The following is a 25251-nucleotide window of genomic DNA, read 5'->3' as shown; positions in this document are numbered from 1 at the left end:
TCCCACCAGGGGTGCCAAAACAACGTATCCATTTTAAGAGATGTTCTCTATGTTCAAACAGTAGTTCCCCGTAATCAGAAGTGTCTGGCTGCTGATGGTAACCACTTTGAGCACCTCTTGTAATTGCAGACGTCACACGTGACTTGTATTCATCTTTTGTTATCGGCATATAATACAGTTTTTTCCTTTCTTAAATTGTGTATACATTATTTTGGCAGCCTGTGTATATGAATTAACTGTTATTTTGAAGCCCTGATACCAGCTGCCACTTATGTGGTCTCATGGGATAATGCATGCAAAAGCTAGAGGACACGTTTGTCGTGCCACAGCCAAGTGATGGCTCGCCGACCCCCACCACCCTCCTTCAGCATCATCCCACAGAGGGGTGAATGCTCGATCAGCAATCTCTCATGATTAGGGGCTGCCCACTGGAGATGCAAAGATGCACAGACACTGTCCCCATCGTAGGGAGCAGACAACCCCGTAGACAACGGAGACATAGATAAATGGATAGAGGCAAAAATAAGTCCCATCGGAAGTTAAGAATCATACAACATGAGAATGACTGCTCTGCAGATACTTCCAATAAAATAAGATACTCTAAGAAAAGATATAATTAAGCTTGGAGGGTCTGACTTGAAAGTTGTTTTTTTCCCAAAAAATTGGGTTCAAGCGAAGTGAAAACAAAATGCAGACCCACGATGATTAATTTTCTTGAACTCAAGCTAGTTGTTATTTGCAATTTGGGCCCTAAAAATGCCAGGCTCTGGACCACCATAAACCCTAATACTGGATCCCTTTGGAGACTCACACCAATCACCTGCTGATACTGCGATCTCCTCATCGAGGGTTTATGTTTGACTTGTACGTCACTTCTCTCCCAGTCCAGCTAAGTCCCAGAGGACAGCCCAACCTGCGACCGCCTCAGCCAGCTAAATAAAGAGCCCACTTGAAGCAGACGGGTCAGCAGGCCATATAAGAGGGTATTCTGTAGTCGGTATTTTGTTCTAAGACCCAGCTATGCTAAATTTCTCTTTTACTCATTTTGAAGGTAACATCATCTATCTATCTACCTATCTATCTATCTTTTATTTATCCATCCATCCATCCACCCACTCACCCACACATTCCTTTCCACTACATTCGACCATCACTTTTTCAAAACTCTGAGAACTCCTAACCCCCAGGGAAGGCCATGGATGCAATGTTTTTCATCTTTAAGATCTAAGATTAGAAGTAATTAGGATATTAGAATGAATTTTAATTGTACCCACTCTTCATTCATTTATATTCATTTAAATATATTTACTTAAAACAAGAGTGCATAAAATGAGAAAAGTAGTAGACTGAAGAGGTAATTTGGATCCAAGTCAAGAAAGAGGTCTACCCTTGCTTCTGTCCTAGCTGAGAACAATGAAATAGGTTGTAAAGCATTTGGTAACAAAGACCTAGACAATTCATCATAACCGTAAAACTTAGGAAAGACTGAAATTGCTAATGACATGTTTTCACATTTTCACAGATCACATGGTAACAAAGTGAAACAAGCAAATGCTTTCTCATGTGGTTGTTTTAAAACATCATTTCACGAACTCAGCCACAGTGATTTTCTAAGGACGTTATCGGTCACCCCAAAGCAGCTGAACATGCAGAGTAAGTGAGCACGCTCAGAGGAGAGCCGTGGGCTTTACTCCTTGCCTCGGTTCGGTCAACAAGCATGTCCGCAGCAACTTCCTGGCCCTCCCACCTCTCCAAGTCCCTGCTGTGTGTGCTCTTCAGGCACTGCCCTTCCGTAGGGCGTTGTCAACTCCCTTCTCACCCCCCCAAAGGTGACTGTCACACTGCCAACGTCACCCATCACTGGGTCCTCAATTCACTGTCTCTTGCCAAGCTGTGGCATGGCGTGGCATATCTGACTCTCTCGTGGGTACCTATGGAGGTCTCAGAAATTTCAACATGCCCACGTGTGCCCTGCAGCTGCCCTTCCTTCAGCATCTCCCAGGCTGAGGAACGTCCTGGACTATGGGCATCAAAGTCCTAAGTCCAGGACTCCTCTCTCCCTCATCTTCATTCTAACTGCTTTGCACAAGTCATTCATTCAGTTTTCAAGAAATGATCAAATACAGACAGAAAAGAACATCACAGCCCCAGAATGTTTATCACTGTTATACTGCCTGACATCTCACCAATGAGAAATATGTTGAGGTTAACAATATCATCAAAATACAAAGATATCAGACACGGTTAGAAAGTGAACTCGTTCACCTCTCTGCGTGAATTAGTTAAATCACTACCTTCACTCACCCAACAGAGATAAGCAGGAATGAGAACCGTGCATCCTGAGGGAAGATCACTTTGGAGGCACAACCAGGTGAAGGCAGCGTAAGGACAAACAGAATGAAGTGCTAGGAAAGGGACAGAGATGAAGAAATGCATGTCGAGAAAACCGGTAAGTTTCCCAAGAGACTAGTGGACGATGTCAAAGTCGTGCCCGGGGCAGAAGTGTAAGGAACTCTTATTTCCAACTTCTTTCCTCCTGCACAACCTACTTCCTACCCTCAAGGCACAAAATTAATACGAATGACAAAGAACAATACATTTAAGCAATTCATGTTTATTCATACAAGACACTGCACGACTATGCAGTGATCAGACAAAAAGGCTTTCTGATTTAGAAATTCATACATAATTTTAACATAGAAGCCTATACAAAGTGTTAACATTATCCCAATGGAAAGTTTCTTCTCAGTCCTTAAAATCTGAATTCTGAATTATTCAAGGACAAGTACTTTCCATATATACTTTTGGGATTTGAGATACATGCAAGTTACTCACAGGTTCTATGTAAGTAAAACTCAGCTAATGAGAGAGAGAAAAATACACACACACACACACACACACACATTCATCTGATAAAATATCAAGTTCACGCTGTGAACTATGAAAACAAAAATAAAATCTAATGATCTTTGAGATGATAGGGAATCTTTTCCTTTATAACCATTTTAGAGATTAACTAAAATATGGATTTTAAATATATAAATTAGTTTTAATACGACATCACCTTTCCCATTGGCAGTCAAGTCTGGGTCTTCGGAATGCCGATATTTAAATACGGATGACCTTGGCTGAAACTTCCCTACTTGGCTAAGGGAAAGGGGCAGGTATTATAACCTTTCCTCGCCTCATTTATCCCAACACCTGGGACACAGTAGGTGCAGAGCAAACATGACTAATGAATACGTGAATTCCGGAATGAACGAGTCAGCCATCGGAACAGTCAATAGGTTACACCCCTCCCTGCAGCCTGCCGCCTGCCCGTGAAGGCCCACTAACTGCTGCGCTCAGGCTAAGATTGCTTACCTGCACTCAACAGACTGGCAGGTCCCGGCAACGGGGCTGAGCAGCTCTCTTCTGGGTAGTACGTGATTGTCAAACAGCGCAACGCTACTCCTCAACCTGAAATACTTAAGGGCTGCACGCACCGTACACCTCCTTATTTGGTCCAACGGTCATGCACACTCTCTTGAAGAAATACTGAGAACATGCAAAAAATTCTGTATTGAACAATAGTGAAGTGCCTATGCTTGGATGGGCTTAGCAGTTCTCATAAGACATGCGAAATATTTCTAATTAATTCAATTTTTAAAGTGGTATACTTCCTGATGGCTTCTGTGAGATGTACCAAATCACCAGTAACATGTATCAAACTTTCGCCTATGGCTGCAAAACAAACTGGAAATTACAAAAGCAATTCTCTGCCTTAGGATTAGGAACTATGAGCATACAAAAAAAAAGTTATCTTTTACAATTACTATAGCATTTTTGCCTATAATTACCCATCACTTAGTTATAATCTACATAAGCCCCATAGGCAAACACTACTCTTCACGTCCCTTTTTCCTTCAGAGCCAGGATGAAGCCCCATAATCCTTTTCAACCCTGAGCTGCAGACACTGACCGCCAAGCACCTAACGCCAGCAGACACCCTGGGTCATTTCCCTCACGGGGCTAATGCACTGCGACGGAATGACGTTGTTATAGAGGCTGTCACACAGTTCCCCAGACTGCATGATGCGAAGTGTCTGCTAGTTCGTCTCCATCAGAACGCTTGCTCCAGGAGTGCTCAGCTAACAGGCTAACCGAAACTCCACGCTCCAGAGACGCCTCGAAACCCTTCAGCCCAATGTTAGATGCTTTGCTAACTGGCACGGTGGGTGGGAGAAATGGGCTGGACTTGGTGATGCCATCAGCGTGTTAATTAGCATAATGGATGTCAGAAAAGCTTGTGTTAAATTCATGGATTCAAGTGAACTTGTTTAGATAAAGTACATCTGTGCGGACATGTAAAACGTCATCATCCATAGCCAAGAAAGTCCCAATGGACATGGGTGAGGGTCCCTTGAAGGGAAAGCTTTCCTTCCGCTTTTGTCTGTGGCCACAAGGCACCAGCGGAACCACTTCAGCCACCTATCATTGAGAAACAGGGAGGGGCCAAGTGGTGTGCTAAGTCAGCACGACCAATCAGCTTCCTCTACTTGGCACTTAAAACCGACTGCAGCTGCGGTCAGCAGTGCCTGGGCAGTGGGGGGTGGAAAGCCACGTCAACAAAAAGGAACAGCAAACTAGACACTTCCCGTCCTGTGGTATCAGAAGTTGTAACAGGTGAGATGTCTATTCCCACGCAAAATTGACGTGGACATATTTCCTGGGATCCAGCAACGTTTTTCAGACGATGCGAGAGCAAAGGGTATTTCAAAAACCACTTAACGACACAACTGAGGGGCTCCCGTCTTACCTTCACTGTACATGTTTAATCTGCAATGTAAGTGGGGTGTGTTAAAAGGCACGTGTCAGGGAAGACTCTAACAGAATTCCATAAACACCTTCGAAGCAATGAATGCACCTGAAAACCACCTGCTTATGGATGGATATCGGTATTTGGCAGCAAGAAAAGGCATTTTCCAAGGTGAAATACATGAAATCTTACTACGTGTCAGCCTAAATGCAGCCTAAACATTTGCAACCAATTCTAATGATGGTAAAAATCCATCTGAGCCCCAGTTGAGAAATTACGCCTCCCCCCAAAATAAAACCGTTCTCCTTAGACCTGTATTACAAAAAATTGTACAGTTTTGAGTTCCGTCAATAAAAATTTTGAGAAAATGTCTTTTTTCTCCTTAAGTAGTTACATATCTTGATTTTGACCCCTGGGCCACAAAACCTAAAATATTCATTCATTATAGAAAAATTTCACTGACCCCTTAAATAGACTATATTAAAAAATGAAGTACATCTATTGCTCTATTGATAAGGAAATATGGAAAAATCTGACTTTTAAAAAGCAAATTTTAAAGCAATAGGATAATATATTCCTATGTATGTGACAACATCCCCTTAAAACATCTGCTTGCATTTGTGTCTGTACATGTATACACACACACACACACACACACACTCAGAGACAGAAAATGTCTGGAAGGAACACAGTGAACTAACTGCGGACAGCAACTGTTTCCAGCAGATACTCTCACCAGCTTGTTCTTTCTCCATAAAGCAGCCAGGGTTACATTTAAAGCATAAATCAGACCTGATTACTCCCATTTAAAACCCCCAGTGGTTTCTCATCACACTTAAACACAAAACCAAAGGGCTCCAAGTCCTGTCAGGATTTGGAGGCCCTGAGAGTCTGGCTCCTGGCTGCCTTTCTCACTTCATTTCCTCCGCCTTCCTTCAGCCCAATGAGCTGTTGCTGTTGGGCCTCTGTACCATTCCGCCCAGCATTTCCTACCCCAGGACATTAGTACTTGCCGTTTCCGGAGGCTCAAACCTGACTCCAGCAATCACAAGGCTACCTCCTCTATAGAGTCAGGCCTGTGATCTACTGTCACCTCCTCTGAGAAGCCTTGCCTGGCCGCTGTCATCTAACCGCCTGCACTTCTGGGGGTCTGTCACACATTGCCCACTAGTGGACATCATGCTAACATTCACTTACTATCTGTCTTCCTCATGAGAACATAACCCCTATGAGGGGAGGACATGTTGTTTCCTTCTCTGCCATCTCCCTGGAAACCAGGGACGCTGTAAAATGAACTAATGAAAGGAAGCGAGGAGAGTAAAATTTTACTTCCTAGCAATTTTTGTTACATAAGCATGTATTTGTGTGTTGTTCATAAAATTAAATTATTGGTTAATACGATTTGAAAATTATTTAACAAAAGTAAACATCCCTCCCTCCATTCCCGTTCCACTCTGACTCTCTCTGTGACCTGTCCCTGCGACCTTTACTGCATTTACAACTCACACTGACAAGGGCAACAAGTAAAAGTGAACTGAAAACAGACATTGAAAAAAGACTTTTATTTCTACATGAAAGATTTGGAGAGGTACAGCTGGATGTGCAGAGCAGTTCTGGCTGCGCCAGGGTGAGCATACACGGAACGTTTAAGTAAACTGCAGGCTACATGCTTTTACATGTGGTAGAGGCACGGGGTGGGGGGTGGGGGCGGGTACCAGTTGGGCTGACGATGGACAGTTACAACATCAGTGGGCTTTGATTTTCACTATAGAACAAAGAGATGAGATTTAGAGCCGACAATATGCAAGTCTCTTCTGTCCTAACATGCAGTGCTTTTCTGTCTCTGGAATGAGATAAACTAAGGTGACTCCAGAAGGCATCCTTGGATCAGAGCACAGAGGTCTGTTTCCATCTGAGTCAGATCTCCTCACAGGAGGACCCTGCCTGCACCTGCGACGGCTACCGTCTGGTCTGCAGGAAGGCCCAGGCTGGGCCCTCCTCCTGGCCTCTGTGCGCAGACCGTAGGCGCTGCGGGCCCTGGGACCTGCGTCCAAGGACAACCACCCTCCTTCTTGACACCCCTGGGAACAGGGGCACCGTGCTGTCTGAACCAGGCCGCTGCCCCACTGACTTTGTATTTGCATGTCATTACATAGTATTCAAAAGCTTTAAACCTACACAAGATAAACACTGAGAATGTAAGCTTTGAGAACAGGATATTCTTAACTACCAAAAACAATTCTATACATCCACTGTTGTAAATTAACTTTAGGGTCGACATGATTTAAAAATAAATATTTGAAAACATGTACTAAGACGAGTAGAATATAAAATATAGTTGCTTGACAAATTTTATATATTTCCAGAAAGGTAAGCTATAAAAATTAGGTTAAAAATATACAAAATTAACTTTTTGTAAGATGACTCTGGGGTGTTTACATCCAAGGAAAAGATATGCAACACAGCCACGGTTACTTCGACCCCCATAGCTTTTCTATCTTGAAAAGGGTGGTTAAGACCATTCAAAGAGTAGAGAAATGATGAAGAATAAACTTGGTCTTATTGAAAACTTAGCCCAATCTTTAGGTAAAGATTGTTAAAGTTTATGATTTTGGCACTTTGATTGCTGAAACCTGTTTGTGCAGAAAGTGCAAAATGTTTTCTGTGTTTGCTACTTTTGCTACAATTACATAGTTCATTAATGTGGATACAATTACAGATTGGAATAAATCTATTCAAATGATCTGCTTAAAGCAAAATAAATAAAGTCAAACAAGGCGTGTTACAATGAATTTCTTACTGAAGAAAAAATGTTAAATATTTCTTCATAGCTAACACTGCCCAAAGTTTCTTCACAATAAATACTGATAACATATTCCCACATTTACTTTTTCATACCATCCTTTTTCTTGACAGAACCAACGGCTCACACTACCTTCATTTCCCTTCTGAAACAAACAGCCTCACTGTTATGAGCTCCTCGCTCAGTAACCATGCTACGTGACAGGCTGTACTGAAAACAAGGAAAAGCATTCACGCTAGTTGATTATTCATACGAGGTATCACACTGTTTTCACCTAAAGAAACTAAAGGCTTGGAGAAATGTATTCTTAACAGTAGATTTGACCAATGAGCTGAGAAATTCCATAGAATTTATCATTGGAAAATATCAAGCACACATTCTTTAAAATTAAAAGAAGAAAGGAAATATTAACGAAAAGGCTGTGATAAACTTAAAAGATGGACGCGCTATTATACATTCCTCTAACAAAGAAACTCGCAGAGGAGATTCAGGTACTCTCACTACTCCCTCCAAGTCTTGCCTTCCTTCTGTAGTTTTCCACATACACCTACAAAATTTAGTTTATAATCACCAAGATTCACCTTCAGAGGGACTCAATGTTCTAGAAGTGGTATCTTCTTTCTGCATGCTTTTTATGTCATCCACTTCTTTCACTGCTTTATTGCTTCCATCCAAGGGCGTGACATCACTGTGAGGTCCTTTCTGACACGGGAGTTCACCGATGGTGTAAGCAGAGTTACTTCCGTCAGGGCACACCCCTCCTTTCTGAGCATCAGCAGGTCGACAACACCCTGCAGTTTCTTCAGCAGCAGACGTCTGCTCAGGAGTCGTACAACCCAAAGTTGTATTTGCTTCATTATCTCTCGGTTTCTGAAAACTGGAGCTGGTGTTTGCTGTTAAATTGGTCATGTCACCTGGTCTGGGGTTCTTACCAATGCAGGAAAAATCAGACATTTCCAAGACGTTTGCTCTCTCCCTCTTAGAAAGACCAAATCTGCAGCGGAACTGAGCAGGGCTTGATGACGACGGACACCCAGGAAGACGATTCTCTGAACTCCTTTCCTCAAGATTATCAGGTGAGAAGTAATCGTCGTACGAGGACCCCTCCCAGTCCAGACTCTGGACAGCACAGCTGCTGCGGAGCTGTGGGCTGCTTTCTGGCTTAAACAGCTGCAGTTTGGGCCTGCCCGACCTCCTGCTGCTCTTTTCCTTTCGTCTCTTTTTTGCAGGGGAATGGAAGTGCTCTGACGTTCTTTTTCTCTTTGCTGAGGAGCTCCTGTGACGTAAATGTCCTACACAGCGGCCTGTTGTTGCAGATAACACGGGAGACAAACCCTCCTTCTCACCAAACATCTCTTCAGCCGCTCCCTCAGACTGCGTCTTGTCAGGGCCGACCCCTTGGCCTTCAGGACCTCGCATCTCTTCCTCTGAAAGCTTGTGCATGGATTTCTGAGGCGTTAACTGACTGAGGCACGGGGGAGATGCTGATGGATGAATAGTGTTTGTTTTCAACACAGGTGAAGAAACATGCATATCACTTTCAATTGCATCAACGAATCCTCCCGATTTCCTTTCCTGATTCCCACATCCTGAGTTTCCACAAAGATCATCAAAAGATAAGTGCAGATCACCAGCAAAGGATTTATCTGGAAAATGTTAATAAAGAATTAACTTTTAAAAATGGTTTCAATTGTTATAAACGTAATTTTCAGTTGGCCAACACTTTTTAAGCATCGTTATTAGTTAAGAAGAGCTAATCTGGTTATCCTGGTTTTTTGACATGTAAGTATGTCACTGACCCCATTCATCATGTGTTCCATATAGTCATTATCCACGCTGTGAAACCGTTTTCCTTAGCTCTCTTACTATTCCCTGTACTGAACAGTTTAAACTCACGCAGGTTACTTCACATAAGATAACAAGATTTTTTAAATAAATAAATAAATAAATAAGCAACTGATTCTATGCCAAGAAAAACCAGAAAAAACAAAAATGAGCTTTAACTCATGTAATTTCTCATGTTTCATTTTATTACAATACCTAATATTTCGGGGTGAAATCCATGAATCCTAATTTTTAACTAACTGCTCTTCTCATTGGATGAAATACAAACTAAAATCATAATATATTTTAAAAGCTTCAACACATCACAAAAAAGAAATTTTTACCTGAACACGAAGTATCATGTGAAATATTCAAAGATACTTCACACGAAGAGTTAACTGGGTTATCATAAGACTTTCCAATCATTTGGGAAGCTAAAAATAACCAAAACATTTCATTAGATACAATTTTAATAATTTTAGATGAAGTCAATAGCCCACTATTTCTATTCTTATATATCACACATACACAGACGTATGCCTTGTATTTCATATTCCAGACTTATCACAAAACAAGCACAAAAAAACTCGTACTCAAATCTATTACAGATGATGAGATTACAAAAGAGGATTAAATCACATGACAATTAAAGTTAGAAGGGATCAGGAAAAATCGGCTTGCCCTGGCCTAACCACGTTGAGAAAGGTAAAAATATTGTCTGTTAGCCTTACTGTTTGATGACCAAGGCTTTTTCTATTGGTTACCTCTTTTTCAAGGTGACCTCTGTAATCAGAGCAGTGCTTCTCTCCCAGGTAATGGGACGCTGGATGCCTGCAGGCTCTGCCCAGTGTCACATTTTGGGAACAGGGGAGGGGGTATGAGCTATGCTGCTGGCATCTAGTGGGTAGAGAGCAGAGAGGCTGCACAACAGCCTGCCATTCCCGGGGCAGCACCTCCACCAAGAATTATCCACACACAATGTCCCGTGGTGAGCTGAGAAACCCTTGCGTTTTCACAGAAAACATCCCGATTATCATACTCAATGAGTGAGTTCCTAAGTGTTGTCTCCCAAGGCTGTGCACACAGCAGGCCAGAAGCAAGAGATGTTTTGGTCTCAGATCCAAAGACGCTTTTTAAAAGAAAACCAAAAGGATGTTTTTCTGAGAAAACTTAAGCAAAGAATTATAAAATGAGGATAAACCAAGATAAGGAAGGTAAGACAGAGATAAAATTTTCAGCAGTGAAGTGGCAGATTTAATTTAATAAAGCTGAAGGCAAATAAACATAGGTGTGTACATGATTCTACTTGAAACAGTGCAAACAGCATTCATCAGGAACACTGCTGGTGACAACCTTCCATCCCCGTTCTCACCCCTCCCAGTGACAGCGCCCCCGGAAGGGCAGCAACGAGGGGAAAATGGCAGCAACTGTTGGAAGGGACTCTGACAGAATCTATCAAAAATTTTAAATTCTGCCTTTACAAATTAGTATTATTGAAACCATGAAATACACAGGAACATAAGGATTTATGTAGAAGCAGGTCCCCTAGTGTACATATAGATCAACAGTAAACAGTTGGGGGAAAGCCTTCTGTCCACAGATACAAAGTGGTTAAATAAAAAAACAAGAACAACCATACCATGTCGTTTTAAAAGAATAAAAACTGCAGCATTATTTCTAATAAAGAAAAATTAAAAAAATATCCACCAACAGGTAGATTCAATTCAATGTCAAAACTCTAGACTACTCTGCAGTATCTTAAAAAAAAAAAGAAAGAAAAAGAAAAAGTTAGGTCCATACCTGACCTGGGAAAAACACCCAAGATACTTTTAAGAAAAACATTTGAACATAATAGGTTTGCCATGATCCCATTTAAAGAAACATTACACCTCCACACAGAAATCTGCAGGTGCCTATCTCTCTCACGTGCACACAGGTATTTGATGCACTGGAAGACATCTGGGGAAACCCAGCGACTTAAAATGCGGGTCGTCCATGGGCGGAGGAGAATTAGGTGGGAATCCAGACGGATCACTATGAACCCTACACTGGCTAAATGTTTTACGAAAATGTATTTACATAAGTTAATTAAGAAATTTAAAAAGAAAGAAAGAAAAACAAATTGATGAATTAAATACTTAATCTAAAGCAAATTCCTTCAAAAGAGGGGCCTGATTAATTTTAAAATCACAAAGTTATTAAAAATTACAAAGAACGTAAAACAAATAGGATTTTCAATCTGGAGAATACTATACATCCAATATATGTTTAAAAATATTAATAAAAATATTCTGGAAGAAAATATTAACAAAGTCTACCGTGAAGTAGGTTAAAATCTGTTACAATCAGGAAACATTAAAATATCTAGGTAAAGGAAAAAAACAACCTTCCCACCACGATGTATTCACCTATTTGCAGAATTTTCATTTTATAAAATGTAAGCACTTACAGGTAGGGGAGAGATTTTCCCTTTTCTCCTTCATCTCCTGTAATCTCTTCTCCATTGCACTGTGCTGACCACAGTACATTTTAATGGTTGGACTGTACATCAACGAACCATTGGAATCAAATAAAAGAACAGGTATGTCATTGTCTGAAAATAAACAAAAATCCAAATTTAAGCTCAAAACGATGCCTTCCCACTTCAGCAGCATGACTCCTGTGGAGGAACATCCCTGCCCCCACCCCACCCATTTCTTCTTTCCTTTCAACATCATTTCCTGCGACCACCATGATGCTGGCACCACCGCCATCTCCACAGCCAGCATCGCTGCCGTGACAGCTGCTAGCCAACATGTGCTGAGAAGTGGTCACTGCCAGGCACTGTGGGAAGCACGGGACATGCTTTCTCCCATTCAACCTTTCATCAAACCCAATCCACCAGTTACAAGTGTCCCCACCATTCCCAGACGACGAAAACGAGACACACGAGTTAAGGAACTTGCTCACCTAGGGTCACATAATAGTGAGAAGGTAACGCCAGAATGAAAGTTGGCTCCTAAATGTGATCATGGGTGGCAGACAGGACATGCCACCTCAAAACACACCCCTGCGGCACAAGGATTATTTTGAGCTAAAGGCAATTAAACAAGCAGCAGGTGCAAGAAGGGCGCTCTGACCCCCTTTTCTTCCCACAGGCAGGAGACAAAAGCTCCCCCGTAGAAGAGGCCCTCCTTCCACAAGGATGAGAGACCTTCTCACCACCAGAGATGGAGTCAAGGCCAAGAAAATCCTGTACAAACAGACATGTTAACACAACTCTCAGCTTCCCTTCTCACTCCTCATATTTCAGTTATTTTTCCACAGTCACCTCTCTTTGCTCAATGTAGGACATAAGTACTTAGTTTTGCCACTTCTTTGGGTCTTTATTTCCTTATGAGGGCGCCTGTGTCACAAAAAACTTATAAACTTGTGCTTTTCTCTTGTTAATCTGACTTTTGTTACAGAGCCTCAGCTGAGAACCTAAGATGGGTAAAGAAAAAGTTGTGCCCCAACTACATGGCTAATACTCTGTTTCAGAAACAGCCACCACTAAGCACTGGCCCCGCCCTCAGCAGACAACTAACAGACCCAAGTTGACTTGGGTCATGAAACGATGGGCTAAATTGTACATGGGTGCACAACTGTGTGTTTTTCCGGAACCCCTAACTGGCATGTGTGCAAAGAGAACTTTGGGGCTCTGACAACCCTCCTGCTCAATAAAAGAAGACCAAGAATCATTCAACATCCTCTCCTTTGCAAATCTTGGGCTGGAACAACTCTTACTGCACTTCTCTCAATACAAAAACATACACTAGTTGTATCTTTAATACCTTATATTTGTAGTTTTTAATAGGCGATTTCTGTTATAAGTGTAGTGTAAAAAGAGAACGTTTTGTATCTATTGTTACCGTTTTGCCAAACTCTTTTCAAATACACCATTATGACACAGAAAGGAGGCCAAAGTGGCCACAGTACCAAGGATGACAGAGGCGGGTGCAGGGCTGACTCGAGGCTGCAGGGGCAGCCGGATCAGACTGGACGTGATGGCAGGTCACAGGAAGCAGGGAACACTATAGGATTCCCTCCTAAACGCGTTTTCCGTAGGACGTCACTGAGAAACAGTAAGGCCTGAGTGGGGTGTCCACCTGCCTTCTGACTGCAGTATGGGGATGGGTCCTAAGGACACTGCCCAGAGGACCCAGCCAAGGAGCTGCTGCAATGGTTCCGGGGGGATGCTGCAGGCGTGGGGAAGGGAGCAGAGAGGGGCCAGGCAATCAATCGTTTCAGAAGCAGGGCTAAGGGTCCTGATGGGTAACGTGTGTCAGGGAGGAGATGCCCAGGAGACGTGCATGTTGCTGGCTGGAGCAGCGTGGCTGGGCAGACAGTGGGACTTGTTATGGAGCGGCCAGCACGGTACCCAGAGAGAGTGAGCGAGAAAGAGAGCAAGAGCGAGAGAGGGAGGGGAGGGAGGAAGAGAGGGAGAGAGGGGGATGGGGAGAGGGAGAGGGGGAGAGGGAGAGGGGGAGAGGGAGACAAAGAGAGAGAAAGGAAAAGAGGGAGAGGGAGAGGGAGAGGGAGAGGGAGAGGGAGAGGGAGAGGGAGAGGGAGAGGGAGAGGGAGAGGGAGAGGCTCGATCTTCAGGTAGTGGGATGACTGAGCACAAAAACAAATGAAAGGGCAATGTCTCCGGGAAATTATCTGATAGCACTGTGCATGCTAAATGCTCTAGTCAATTCTGTTACATTACCGCAGCAGATTTAAAATAATGTTTCATAATTCTATACAAAAAGTTTCAAAATACAGAGCAGGGAATTTGCAACATGGCAATATAGACTAAAACAAAGAGAAAAAAGCAACCAGAGGAATTAATGTTCCCTATTCCTATGCTATGCATTATAGTTCCAGCAACTGCTTATTTGTACCAAGGATGTATCAGGATTGATCTTAAATACTGAATTTAGAGGACAAGTGACAAAGACAAAAGAGAAATACCAAAAACACATCAAGTACTACAGTTTCATGACATTCGAAGGTATTTTTCTAAATCATTAAAAGAGTGTATCTAGTAAAAAAAAACCCAATCTGATTACAAAATAGGAAGAGGATGTGAACAGCCCTTTTCCAAAGAAGTCGTACAGATGGCCAGCAGGCGCTCAACGTCACTAGTCATCAGGGAAATTTAAATCAAAACCACAATGAGTTATTACCTCACACCTGTCAAAATGGCCATCATTAAAAAGACAACAAAGAGTCGTGTTGGCAAGGACAGGAAGAAGAGGGAACCCTCTCCATGTGTTGGTAGGATGTAAATTGGTGCGGCCACTATGGAAAACAGCATGAGGTTCCTCAGAAAATTAAATCTAGAACTACCAGGTGATCCAGCAATCCCACTTCTGGGTATATAACCGAAGAAAATGAAAACACTAATTCAAAAAGATATATGAACCCCCATGTTCACTGCAGCACTATTTACAATAGCCAAGACATGGAAACGATCTAAATGTCCATCAATGTCGGACTGAATAAAGATGAGGTGGGACACTTATATATAAAATGAAATATTATTCAGTCATAAAAAGGAGCGAAATTTTGCCATGTGAGACAACACGAATGGACCTGAAGGGGATTATACAAAGAAAAATAAGACAGACAATGAAAGACAGATACCTATGAAATCACTTATATGTGGACTCTTAAAACACAAAACAATAAAAAACACTGAAACAAAATAAACCCCCAAACTCATACAAACAGATGACAGATTGGTGGTTGCAGGGGTTGGGTGGCGGGGAAGGACAGGCCTCAAGTGGGTGCAGGGGGTCAAAAGGTACAAACTTTCAGTTATAAAATAAGTAAGTCACGAGGAGGCAATGCACAGCATGGGGACTACGGTTAAAAATACTGCACTGAATATTTGAAACTTGCTAAGAAAGTACCTCTTAAAAGTCCTCATTATCAGAAAAAAAGGAAAAACAAGTTTTGCAACTGTGTCTGGTAACAGACGTCAATAATGTATACAAATATCTATCTATCCATTATGTTGTATACCTGAAACTAACATAATGTTATATGTCAATCATACCTCGATAAACCAGAAGACTTTACGAGTGATTCGCTCAACTGTATGGCCCTATAATGGCTACTGCCAGGTGTCCCTTAGGCCACTTATATTGTTTCCTTCCTCCTAGGCCAGAACCCCTGCAGCCCCCTTCGCTCTGTCATCATGGATGGCATGAGTCACCAGGCAAATTAAACTAGGTGTGTGTGCACCAATGCAGGGGCTCAAGCTGCCTTCCTTTGCTTACCTAGAGTCGTTTTTTGCTTTTGCAGCTCGTTGGCCATTTTCTCAAATTTCTTTTGAAGTCTCTTATTATTTTCTGGTGTTTTAGGAACAAAATCTTTGGGTTGCATACACTTACGCTGTGCAAAAAAGAACATAAATATTAATACAATATTGCAATTGTGCAAGACAGGAAAAGAACCCTTTTATGTACATTTTGGTATCTTTTGTAACATTAATAATCAAACCTTCTGAAAGGTTTGCACTCTACATGCATTGGTAATATTTATTTCATTTTATGCAACTATAAAAATAAGGACAGAATTGTAAGACTGAACGAAGGGCTGGCTGTACAAGTAGCTATGTTTTCTGAGGCATTTTCAGTGTCCCAGCATTCTTGGTTTCCATGAAAGTCCTTAAACAAAATTAGTCTCCTTTTCCTTATTTTTGCTACTCTCACGTTATCTCCCTGCCACACAAGAAATCGTGACATAGTAATAAAACATAAAAGCAATTTGTTGTAACTACCAAAGCCCTATGGAAGTCAGAAACTAGTCATGTGGGTGCATTCTGGGCGGGGCGTATTTCAGAGGGAACACGTGACGTGTCCAAACACACATGGAATGTTTGAAAACAGTAGGCAAGAGGGTCAGGCTGGCAAGAGCACAAGTGAGGGAGAGCAAAGCAGACAACCGCCTCAAGGAACCCAAAATAGTAAGGTCTGGAGTTAGGTTCAAATCGCAGTTGCATTTGGAAAAGGGAATGCTTTTAGGCGCGGGTAAAAAATGGAGTGTATGAGCAGTCATTATTAATGCTTCGGATGAGGAAAAACTAAAAAGATTAATAATATCCAGCACCAGAGTGTCAAGAAGTAGTGCTCTTGTACACTACCAGTGGAACTGTTCAAACAAAAATGTACACACACTTTGACCCAGTAATTTCATTTCTAGATATCCCACTTGGAGAAATAAACTCAAATATGCCACACAGACAACGTGTTCGCTTAATAAAAATCGACAACAATCTACGGGTAAGTGAATCCAAGAAGGGCACATTCATGCCACATAATACACTGCAGAAAAATGAGGCAGTTAGACAGACTGACATGAAATGGTCCAAAGCATCCTGCTGAAGAAGGAAAAGCAACCTACCAAACAATGCATGTCATCCGTGTAAAACATGCACGCGCATGAGTGACGCACGTCTACTGGCCATCCCATCCGCAAGGAGCAAGTCAAACTGAAAACTCCTTATTTTGAGGAAAGGGAAGTCAAGGGGCATGTTTGCTTTATGTTTTACAATGTGTTTGCAAAATATTCTACAATGAAAACGTGCTTGTACTACTGATGTGTTTAAAATACTTTATTTTTAAAACGATAGACACAGCTATTGTCCAGCATATCAGAGAAGGGTAGAGACAGCTGAGTGCTCTACTTCACCCACGATCGGATGAGAAGGTCTGCAGGGAGCATGAAGTTTACCCACCAGAGCACAGGCAAATTCCGGCTTGTCTGAGATGAAAGGTAAGGAAGATACCTGATTTACTATTGGCAGAAAATTTGGAAACATCCACAGGAAATTTCTTCTGTAATCTACAGGAAATGTACAGCTCTAGTCTCTCTGACTCAGTGTGGAGAAAGTCTGCAAATCTTCTCTCCAGTGGGGATTCTCATGTGAACACACAGTGACTTTGACATTTCACAGTAAACTAGTTTACTCTCAAAGTCGCAATTAAGACTCTGAAGTAAATAAAAACCTCAAAGGCCCAAACGTGAATGAGACCTCAAACGAAAACAGTTGTCTTTTCTGTCAGCAGATTTTCTGTAAATATACAACTACACACTTGGATATCTGTGTCAGATTTAGAGATTCCCCAGCTAAACAGAACACAGGCATTTTATTACAGACCCAACAACCTGCATTCTAAAGTAATTACAGGAACGCCTGAGCGTTTGCTGGTCTCTTGGCAACTTGTAGTTTTCTCTTGGCCAACCACAGCCCCTTTCATCGCTTGCAAGTTACATCAGAGCATTCGTAGCATAAAATAATCTCTAACTCACTAAATGATGAATGTCTGTGGCAAGAACAGTATCGTCAATAGCAATACTTAAGACGACTCTCAAATATATTTCTAAAAGCTTTATTTTCTAAGAACAACAACAACAAACAAACATGAATAAATTCACAACCACCACTGTCCATCCCGAACTTGCACTTACTTTCTTTTTCATCAGGCGCGGTAAGTGTTCACGAGTGTTGGTGGCAGGGAACAGTGATTCATCGACGTGCATTCCAGCCGTCCTGCATCTGTGGAAGGAATGGGAGTCATCTGATGAGCACGTTTCTGTTATATTCACGCAGGATTAAATCTGCACCTGTGTCAGTGAGTAATTTAAGAAATCCATGCATAGGCCATTCTAATACACAGGTCTTCAAAATAAGTACCAAATAAGGTCCATATAAATTCAACTTCCCAAAATCTTGTCGATATGGTGGTTTTTTAAGTATAAAAGAAGTGAGAGGCACGTAAAGGAAGTATGCTTTTCACGCCACAATTTCAGATTTGTACCACACTTCAGAATGACCAGTGCACAGCACTCAGAAAGGTGTAAGTACATGCCATTAAATGCTAATTTAAGGGTAAACCGGCTGGAAAATGAGTAATTTAGAGCTAGAAGTCTCCTAAAAAAATCAGGCCAAAAAGCATAGCTTTTTTCCAAAACGAGGTTCTCCTTTTCGTGTGTTTCTATTAAGATACAACCATCGCCCCAGAGAGCCAGGTGGGCAACCCCAGCTACCCCCCGCCCCCGTAACCCGTCTGTCGTAACACCCGCCATCCCCCCCAGAGGAACGTCCACCTCCCTTCCTATCTTGGAAATCCCTTGACTGTGACCTACTTCCAAGCATTCAGTCGCTCAACTCTACACAATTACAATGCTTTTCTAAATGTTCTCCTTCTCTACAGTTTCTCTCCTCTTCTAATTCACTCATATTACTGAAACATGAATTTTAAATTGTTTTACTCATCCCTCCCCAATCAAGATCAAAACTCTTCTACCACTCCCATGTTTACAGAATCTCACTTATCTGTTAAAAAGTCCTTTTAAAATACAGCCCGTAAGTACATCTGACTACATTTCATAAGACTATCACTGCTCAACAACTAGTATGCAAATGCTAGTTGAAAATATACCAAAATACAGTGAAAACAGAATGGGGCAAGTATGTCCATATTGATATAGAAAGCTCTGAAATATATTAAGAATGAAAAGGAAATTTCAGGAATGTGTGTGTGGTATACACGGTGCGATAAAGCATTTCTCCTTTTGAAACAAGTCGGGAAGATGGCGCCGCCACCTGCCACCAGAGCTCTAACGAGGGGAGTGAAATGAATCTCCACGTGGGGTCCAAAGACCCTGGGGCCCGAGACCCTTGCAGGGCATGAGGGGTTGGTCTAAACTGTCTGTATCATAACACCAAGACGTTGTTTGTTTTCATTTCTCAGTCTCTCACGTACACAACAGAATTAAAGCTAAATGACAAGTGCTGTCCCAACATCTTGACTGCAGAAGAACATAACAATGCAATTGTCTCCTATTAAAGCAGACATGACGCAGCACTTTTCACAGCAGCCGAGACACGAAAATAACCTACGTGTCCATCAATGAATAACTGCATAAAAAAACTGTGATCTAGTATATACAAAATGGAACATTACGCAGCCTTAAGAACAAATCTTGCCATCTGTGACATCACGGATGGACCTTGAGGACATTACGCTCAGTGAAGTCAGACAGAGAAAGACAAGTGCAGTAGCCCCCCTTGTCCGAGGTTTCGCTTTTCCACGGTTGCCGTTACCACGTGCCTCCTCCCTTCGTCCAGCATCTCCCTCCCCACCCATTAGTAACCCCTCACCCCTCGGTGACCGGTCGTTGCCGAGGCATCACAGTGCTGTGTTCAGGTCACCCTTGGTTTACTTAATAACGGCCCCAAAGCACAAGAGTCGTAAAGCAGGCGATTTGGAAATGCCACAGGCGTAACGTGCTCCCTGTAGGTGAAAGGTGGAAGTTGACTTTATAAGGAAAAATAACCATATGCTGAGGTGGCTAAGAACAAATTCTTCTACCTGCAAAATTGTGAAGAAGGAAAAAGAAACCCACGTTAGTTTTGCTACTGCACCTCAAACTGCAAAAGTTATGGCCACAGTGTGTGATAAATATTTAGTTTAGATGTAAAAGTCTTTAAATGTGTGGGTGGAAGAAAGGAGCAGAAAGCGTGTTCCGGCTGATGACAACACGTTCAGCAGGAAGCACTGAGGTCACACGAAGACTTCAGCAAGGGACCCCCCGCCCCCCGAAACAAGTGACTGCATTCCCATAACTTTCATTACAGCATATTGTTATCACTGGTCTATTTTATTATTAGTTACTGGTGTTAATCTCCCATCGTGCCTAGCTTTTAATCTTTATCGTCGGTATGCATAGGAAAAAAAACAGTGTATGTATGGTTTGGAACTGTCCGCAGTTTCAGGCATCCCCTGGGGGGGTCTCGGAACGCATCCCCCATGGGTAAGGGGCAGCTACTGTATGGTATGATCTCCTTACATGTGGAACCTAAAAGAAGGCGAGTGTGTGTGTGTGTGTGTGTGTGTGTGGACAGACCAAGCTCACAGATGCAGAGAACTGGGTGGCTGCCAGAGGCAAGGGGTGGCGGGTGGGAGGAGAAATGGGCTCCAGGAGACACAGGAGGGCTCCTTGGCAGAGTGGAAAGCAGGGAACCCCTAAGGCTCACCAACAGTGAAATGGACAAGTCACCTGGGTGTATTCAGACAGCTGTGAAAGTGAACTAACGTAACTGCAGAAACATGAGTGAGTCTCACCAACGTGACGCTGAGCTAAAGAAACCAGGCACAGAAGAGTGCCCGCTGCGTGACTGACTACGAGCCTGCTTAACAGGGGACCATTGTTTGCATATAAGCCTGATTTTCTCTTTGCTGTGGGGGGCTCTTCACAATAGCAAACTATGTACCCTGAGTCAATGGCACCATAAACTAAGCTAGAAAGAGACGTTTCAAGCAGAAATGACAGCGAGTTCAGTTTGGGACCTGCTTAAACCTAGCTGCTGTGGCTCGGCCCTGGCTTCATCGAGCAGGCAACCCCAGGCGTAGGTCCCACGCTTACCGGACACAGTGACGACAAAGGCGGAGACACGCACACAATGCACCCCTCGCCGGGGCCCCCCAGGGGCACGTCCACCTGGCTCCGCGCTTTCTCCTCTCACCAGATCCCTGCCACTGCCATCTGCAGACTCCCAACACAGTGCTGGCATCTCCTGCCTCAGGCCACGACCTGGTGATCCCAGAACGCACGACGTATCGTCCTGCCTTTCTCCTCCTCAGCTCCAATGCCATGACTCCAAGAAGTACTTCGGCTCCTTCCTCATTCCCTTGTCAAATGTGTTTTCTTCATTAGAAAGGAAGTTCCCTGAAGGTAGGTAATACTCCTGTCTAGGTACAGGAGTAACCCCAATGCCTGGCAAAGAGTAAGTACTCAAAAAATACTTTCTCAGTGAGTAAATGTCATTATTGTAGCGACACAAATGCTTCTGACCTAATCTTAAACCGTACATATACACATACACAAAATTACTCAAAATAGATCACAGAAACTAAACATAAAACTATAAAACTACAAGAAAATGAAAGATAAAATTTCATGATTTTGAAGATATTCACGTAGGATATCAAGTACACAAAGCACAAAAGAAGAAAATGAAAATCTGGATAAAATAAAAAACTTGCATGCTTTGAAAAACACAATAAGGAATATGAAAGAGAAGTTATAGACTGAGAGAAAATATTTACAATACATACATCTGACCAAAAAATTGGTAGTATTGCCTGCAACTCAAAGACGAAAACCCAATTTTTAAAAAATGAGCAAACGATTTACACTAAAGACGACACACAGTCACTAAGCGTGACGTTCAGCACCATTGTCAGGGAAACACAAATTAAAACCAGGTTAGAGCCTCATATATTTATGGCTCTTTTTCGACAAAGGTGCCAAGACAATTCACTGGGGAAAGAATAATCTTTCAACAAGTGGTGCTGAGACAACCGGTATCAACATTAAAAAAATGAAATGAGACCCCTACCTCACACCACACACAAAAATTAACTCAAAATGATCAGAGACCTAAATGTTGAGAGCTGAAACTATAAAATTCTTAAAAACAATACATACAGGAATAAATGTTCATGATCTTGAATTTGGCAATGATTTCTTAAATAACACCAGAAGCACAGGAAACAAACAAAAAATAAATTGGGCTTCATCAAAATTAAAACTTTTTGCTTCAGGGGAAACTGCTGAGGAAGTGTAAACACAATCTACAGAACGGGGAAAATGCTGGCCAATGATGTATATGATATGGATGCACGTGATATATCCAGACGACGACATACTATTGCTCACAAAATGACATGAAATTCTGATACAAGCTACAATATGGATGGATCCTGGGAACATTATGTTAAAGAGAAGGAAGCCAGGTACAAAGGCTGCACACATATGATTCCTTTTCTATGAAGTGTCCAGAATCGGCGAATCCAGAGACAGGAAGTAGGTTAGTGGCTTCCTCGGACTGGGGGGTAAGAAGGGCGATGAGAAGGGTACAAGTTTCACGCTGAGGTAATAAAAATGTATTACACTCATGTGGTGAGGGTTGCACAACTCTGAGAATATATTAAAAACCACACTGGTTTGTACAATTCAAATGGCTGAACTCTATGGTGTTTGAATTATATCTCAAAAAGCTGTTACCAAAAAATAAACCCGACACCATCACACACCCACGAGAACAGCTGACAGATGAAGACGACTGACCAGTGTTGGTGAAGATGTGAGCAAATGGAGCACCACACACTACTGTAGGGATGTCAAATGATAAACCACCTCGGATGCACTTGGGTAATGACCCCCAAAAATGAAAGTATGTGAGGGCGCAAACATGACTGTTTCCAGCAACCTCACTCGTAAGAACCCCAAATACCCGTCAACAGGTGAATGAGCAAAGTGTGGCTGTGCCCACACAACACGACTCAGCAATAAAAGTGAAACTCCTGAGACATGTAACAACATGGATTAACCTCAAAAGCATCACGTTGAACAAAAGAGGCCAGGACGAGAGCACACACTGGCTGACTGCGCTGAGACAAGGCCCTAGAAGGGGCACAGCTCATCTAGTGACAGAAACCAGACGGGGGGCTGCCTGCGGTGGGGCGCGGGCCGGCGGCAGGGAAGCTGACTGCAAAGGGGCACAAGGGGCCTTTTTGGGGCGATGAAAACGCTTTCTCTTTTGGTTGTGGTAGTAACATGAGTGTGCACGTTAGTCAACACTCAGTGAACGGTACACTTAAGATGGTACATGTTACTTTATGTCAATTACACTTCTTTAACGTCAGTTACACTTTTCTATAAAGTTGACTTAAAAAGCCAAACTAACCGCTCAAGCCTGTAGAAGCCTGTAGCCCTACCATTAAGGGGTGCGCAGAACCGATCTAATGCAAGAGGTGAAGGGAGGAAGGATGAAGAGGACAGGAGAGATGTTTCTTAATGCCGCGTTTTCCAAAAAGTCCTTTAACTACCAATTTTTACCTCGCGCAGCACCGAACCAGCTCCTCCTCACTCGAGCAAACTGTCTCTTATTTCCCACGGTCACAAGCAACAAAACAGCAAAAGAGGGGGTGGCGAAGAAGCCTCTGGGTAGAGACAGATGAACAGAACCAGGATAATCCCGTCATCATGAACGTGATCCTGGACACGCTCATCCTTATAACGAAGGGCAGCCATGTGACACTCGGAGGGACGCAGGCGGTACTGTGCTGGGTGAAGTAAGTCAGACAAACACCGGATCGTCTCTTATATGTGGAATCTACAGAATAAATGAACAAACAAAACTGGAACAGACTCAGATACTGAGAACAAACTGACGGCTGCCAGAAGGGAGGGGCGTCGGGGGGCTGGGTGAAGAAGGTGAAGGGATGAGGACTCGGTAGTGACAGAATAGTCACGGGGATGTAAGGTACAGCCGGAGGAATACCGTCAGTAATACTGTAATAACTACGTGTGCTGCCAGCTGGGCACAAGACTTAAGGGGGATCACATCTTACATTATATAAAGTTCTAACCACTGCACTGTACACCTGAAACTAACATAATATTGACTGTCAACTATAATTGAAACAATAGTCATGAGGATAAAAAGTACAGCATAGGGAATATAGTAAGAATATTATAATAACTATGTACAGTGTCAGACGGGTAACAGACTAATTGGGGGTGATCACTTTGTGAGATATATAAATGTCTAATCACTATGTTGTTTTAATAAAAGAAAATACGAATAAAAGAAAAAAATAAAGTAACTGTTGATTTAAAAAAGGGCAGTGAGCTCGTGAGAAGCCTCGCACCACCCCAGGTGGTGCGTACTGTAGTTTCCTATTTCACAACTGAGGAAAGTGAGGTGCCCAGATCACCGGCCCAAGTTTACAAGACTAGTAAGCATCCCTTACTAGTTAGTAGTTTGGGGACAGGCTTCACGCAGTCGGGTAACGTGCGTGCGGGACCCATGCGAGAAGTTCTGAGGGTCTGTTCGGTCGCCCCCAGGAGGAAGTAAGCGTTCCAGCAGCTTATGCACACATAGGATGAGATGAGAGCTGCGTAGAGACACGCTCCCTGACTCCAGTCTCCTCGGGTTTAGCCGTCACCTTGCACCATGAAGCAGGTGGCCTTAATGGTAGCATGTCACTGCACACATGCAAACAAGCCGTGCATCAGTGTGCCTAGGAAATTCTGAAGCCACTGCATCAAAACCACGTTTATTAGGTGCTCAATCAAAATCCACTGAATAAACAAAAACAGCTCACCAGTTAGATTTCTTCTTTTCTTTAGAGACGTGAAATGATAACATTATCCCCCCACCTAGTGGTTAAGAAGAAAAGTGCTTCAAAAGATGCCCCTAAAACCAGAACCAACTTTCTGACCCTGGTTTTCTAACTGCTGCTACTTCAGAGCTTGTGGGAAAGAGCAGTGCGTGTCACCCTTCCCTCGGGGAAACGCCACGCCGGCCAGCACCTCCTCCCTTGAGAGCTAAGGAACACAGCACTTCCCACCGCAAGCCTGCTGGGGACCCGCGACCCCGGTGCGACCCCCAGGTAGGGCCCTCCACATGCCTGGACCAACGCTACGCCGAGGCCACCCAGTCACCCGCCCCCTAACCCTAGCCAGTAGCCAGTTCACCCAGTATCACTCCACGTAAGGCACGAAGGGGAGACCACACAAACGCCCTTTGTGAAGGCTCCAGCTTGGAAGCACACGCTCCTCACTCAGGGGGCCAGTCACACGGCTCCCCGCTGGCACAAGGGCGAAGCCCAGGGCTCCGGAGCGGACAGACAGCAGACAGGGCTGGCAGCTGGGCTGTGACAGTGAGCACCTACTGAGCCTGCAGGTCAGGAGACGGTCACAGGTGGCAGCCAGGGCAGGCCTGGCTGGCAGGTATACC

The 25251-nt window shown here is 43.1% G+C and overlaps 1 protein-coding gene across 6 annotated transcripts in view; it reads right to left on the bottom strand.

The window, feature by feature from the left end:
- The window catches only part of MCPH1 (microcephalin 1), a 262924-nt gene that overhangs the window by 212286 nt on the left and 25387 nt on the right, over positions 1-25251 (bottom strand). For all 6 annotated transcript variants that reach the window (XM_033104480.1, XM_033104482.1, XM_033104481.1 and 3 more), the window contains exons 5-9: positions 17907-17994; positions 15713-15827; positions 11875-12018; positions 9770-9859; positions 8183-9247 (exon numbers count right to left, since the gene is read on the bottom strand). In XM_033104480.1, the coding sequence (XP_032960371.1) occupies positions 8183-9247; positions 9770-9859; positions 11875-12018; positions 15713-15827; positions 17907-17994 (1502 nt within the window). The remainder of the gene's footprint in view (positions 1-8182; positions 9248-9769; positions 9860-11874; positions 12019-15712; positions 15828-17906; positions 17995-25251) is intronic.

The sequence above is a fragment of the Rhinolophus ferrumequinum genome, chromosome 4 (assembly GCF_004115265.2).
Source record: "Rhinolophus ferrumequinum isolate MPI-CBG mRhiFer1 chromosome 4, mRhiFer1_v1.p, whole genome shotgun sequence".
Taxonomy (NCBI): Eukaryota; Metazoa; Chordata; class Mammalia; order Chiroptera; family Rhinolophidae; genus Rhinolophus; species Rhinolophus ferrumequinum.
The sequence above is the reverse complement of the archived record's forward strand: the minus strand, read 5'-3'. Positions and strand labels throughout refer to the sequence as shown.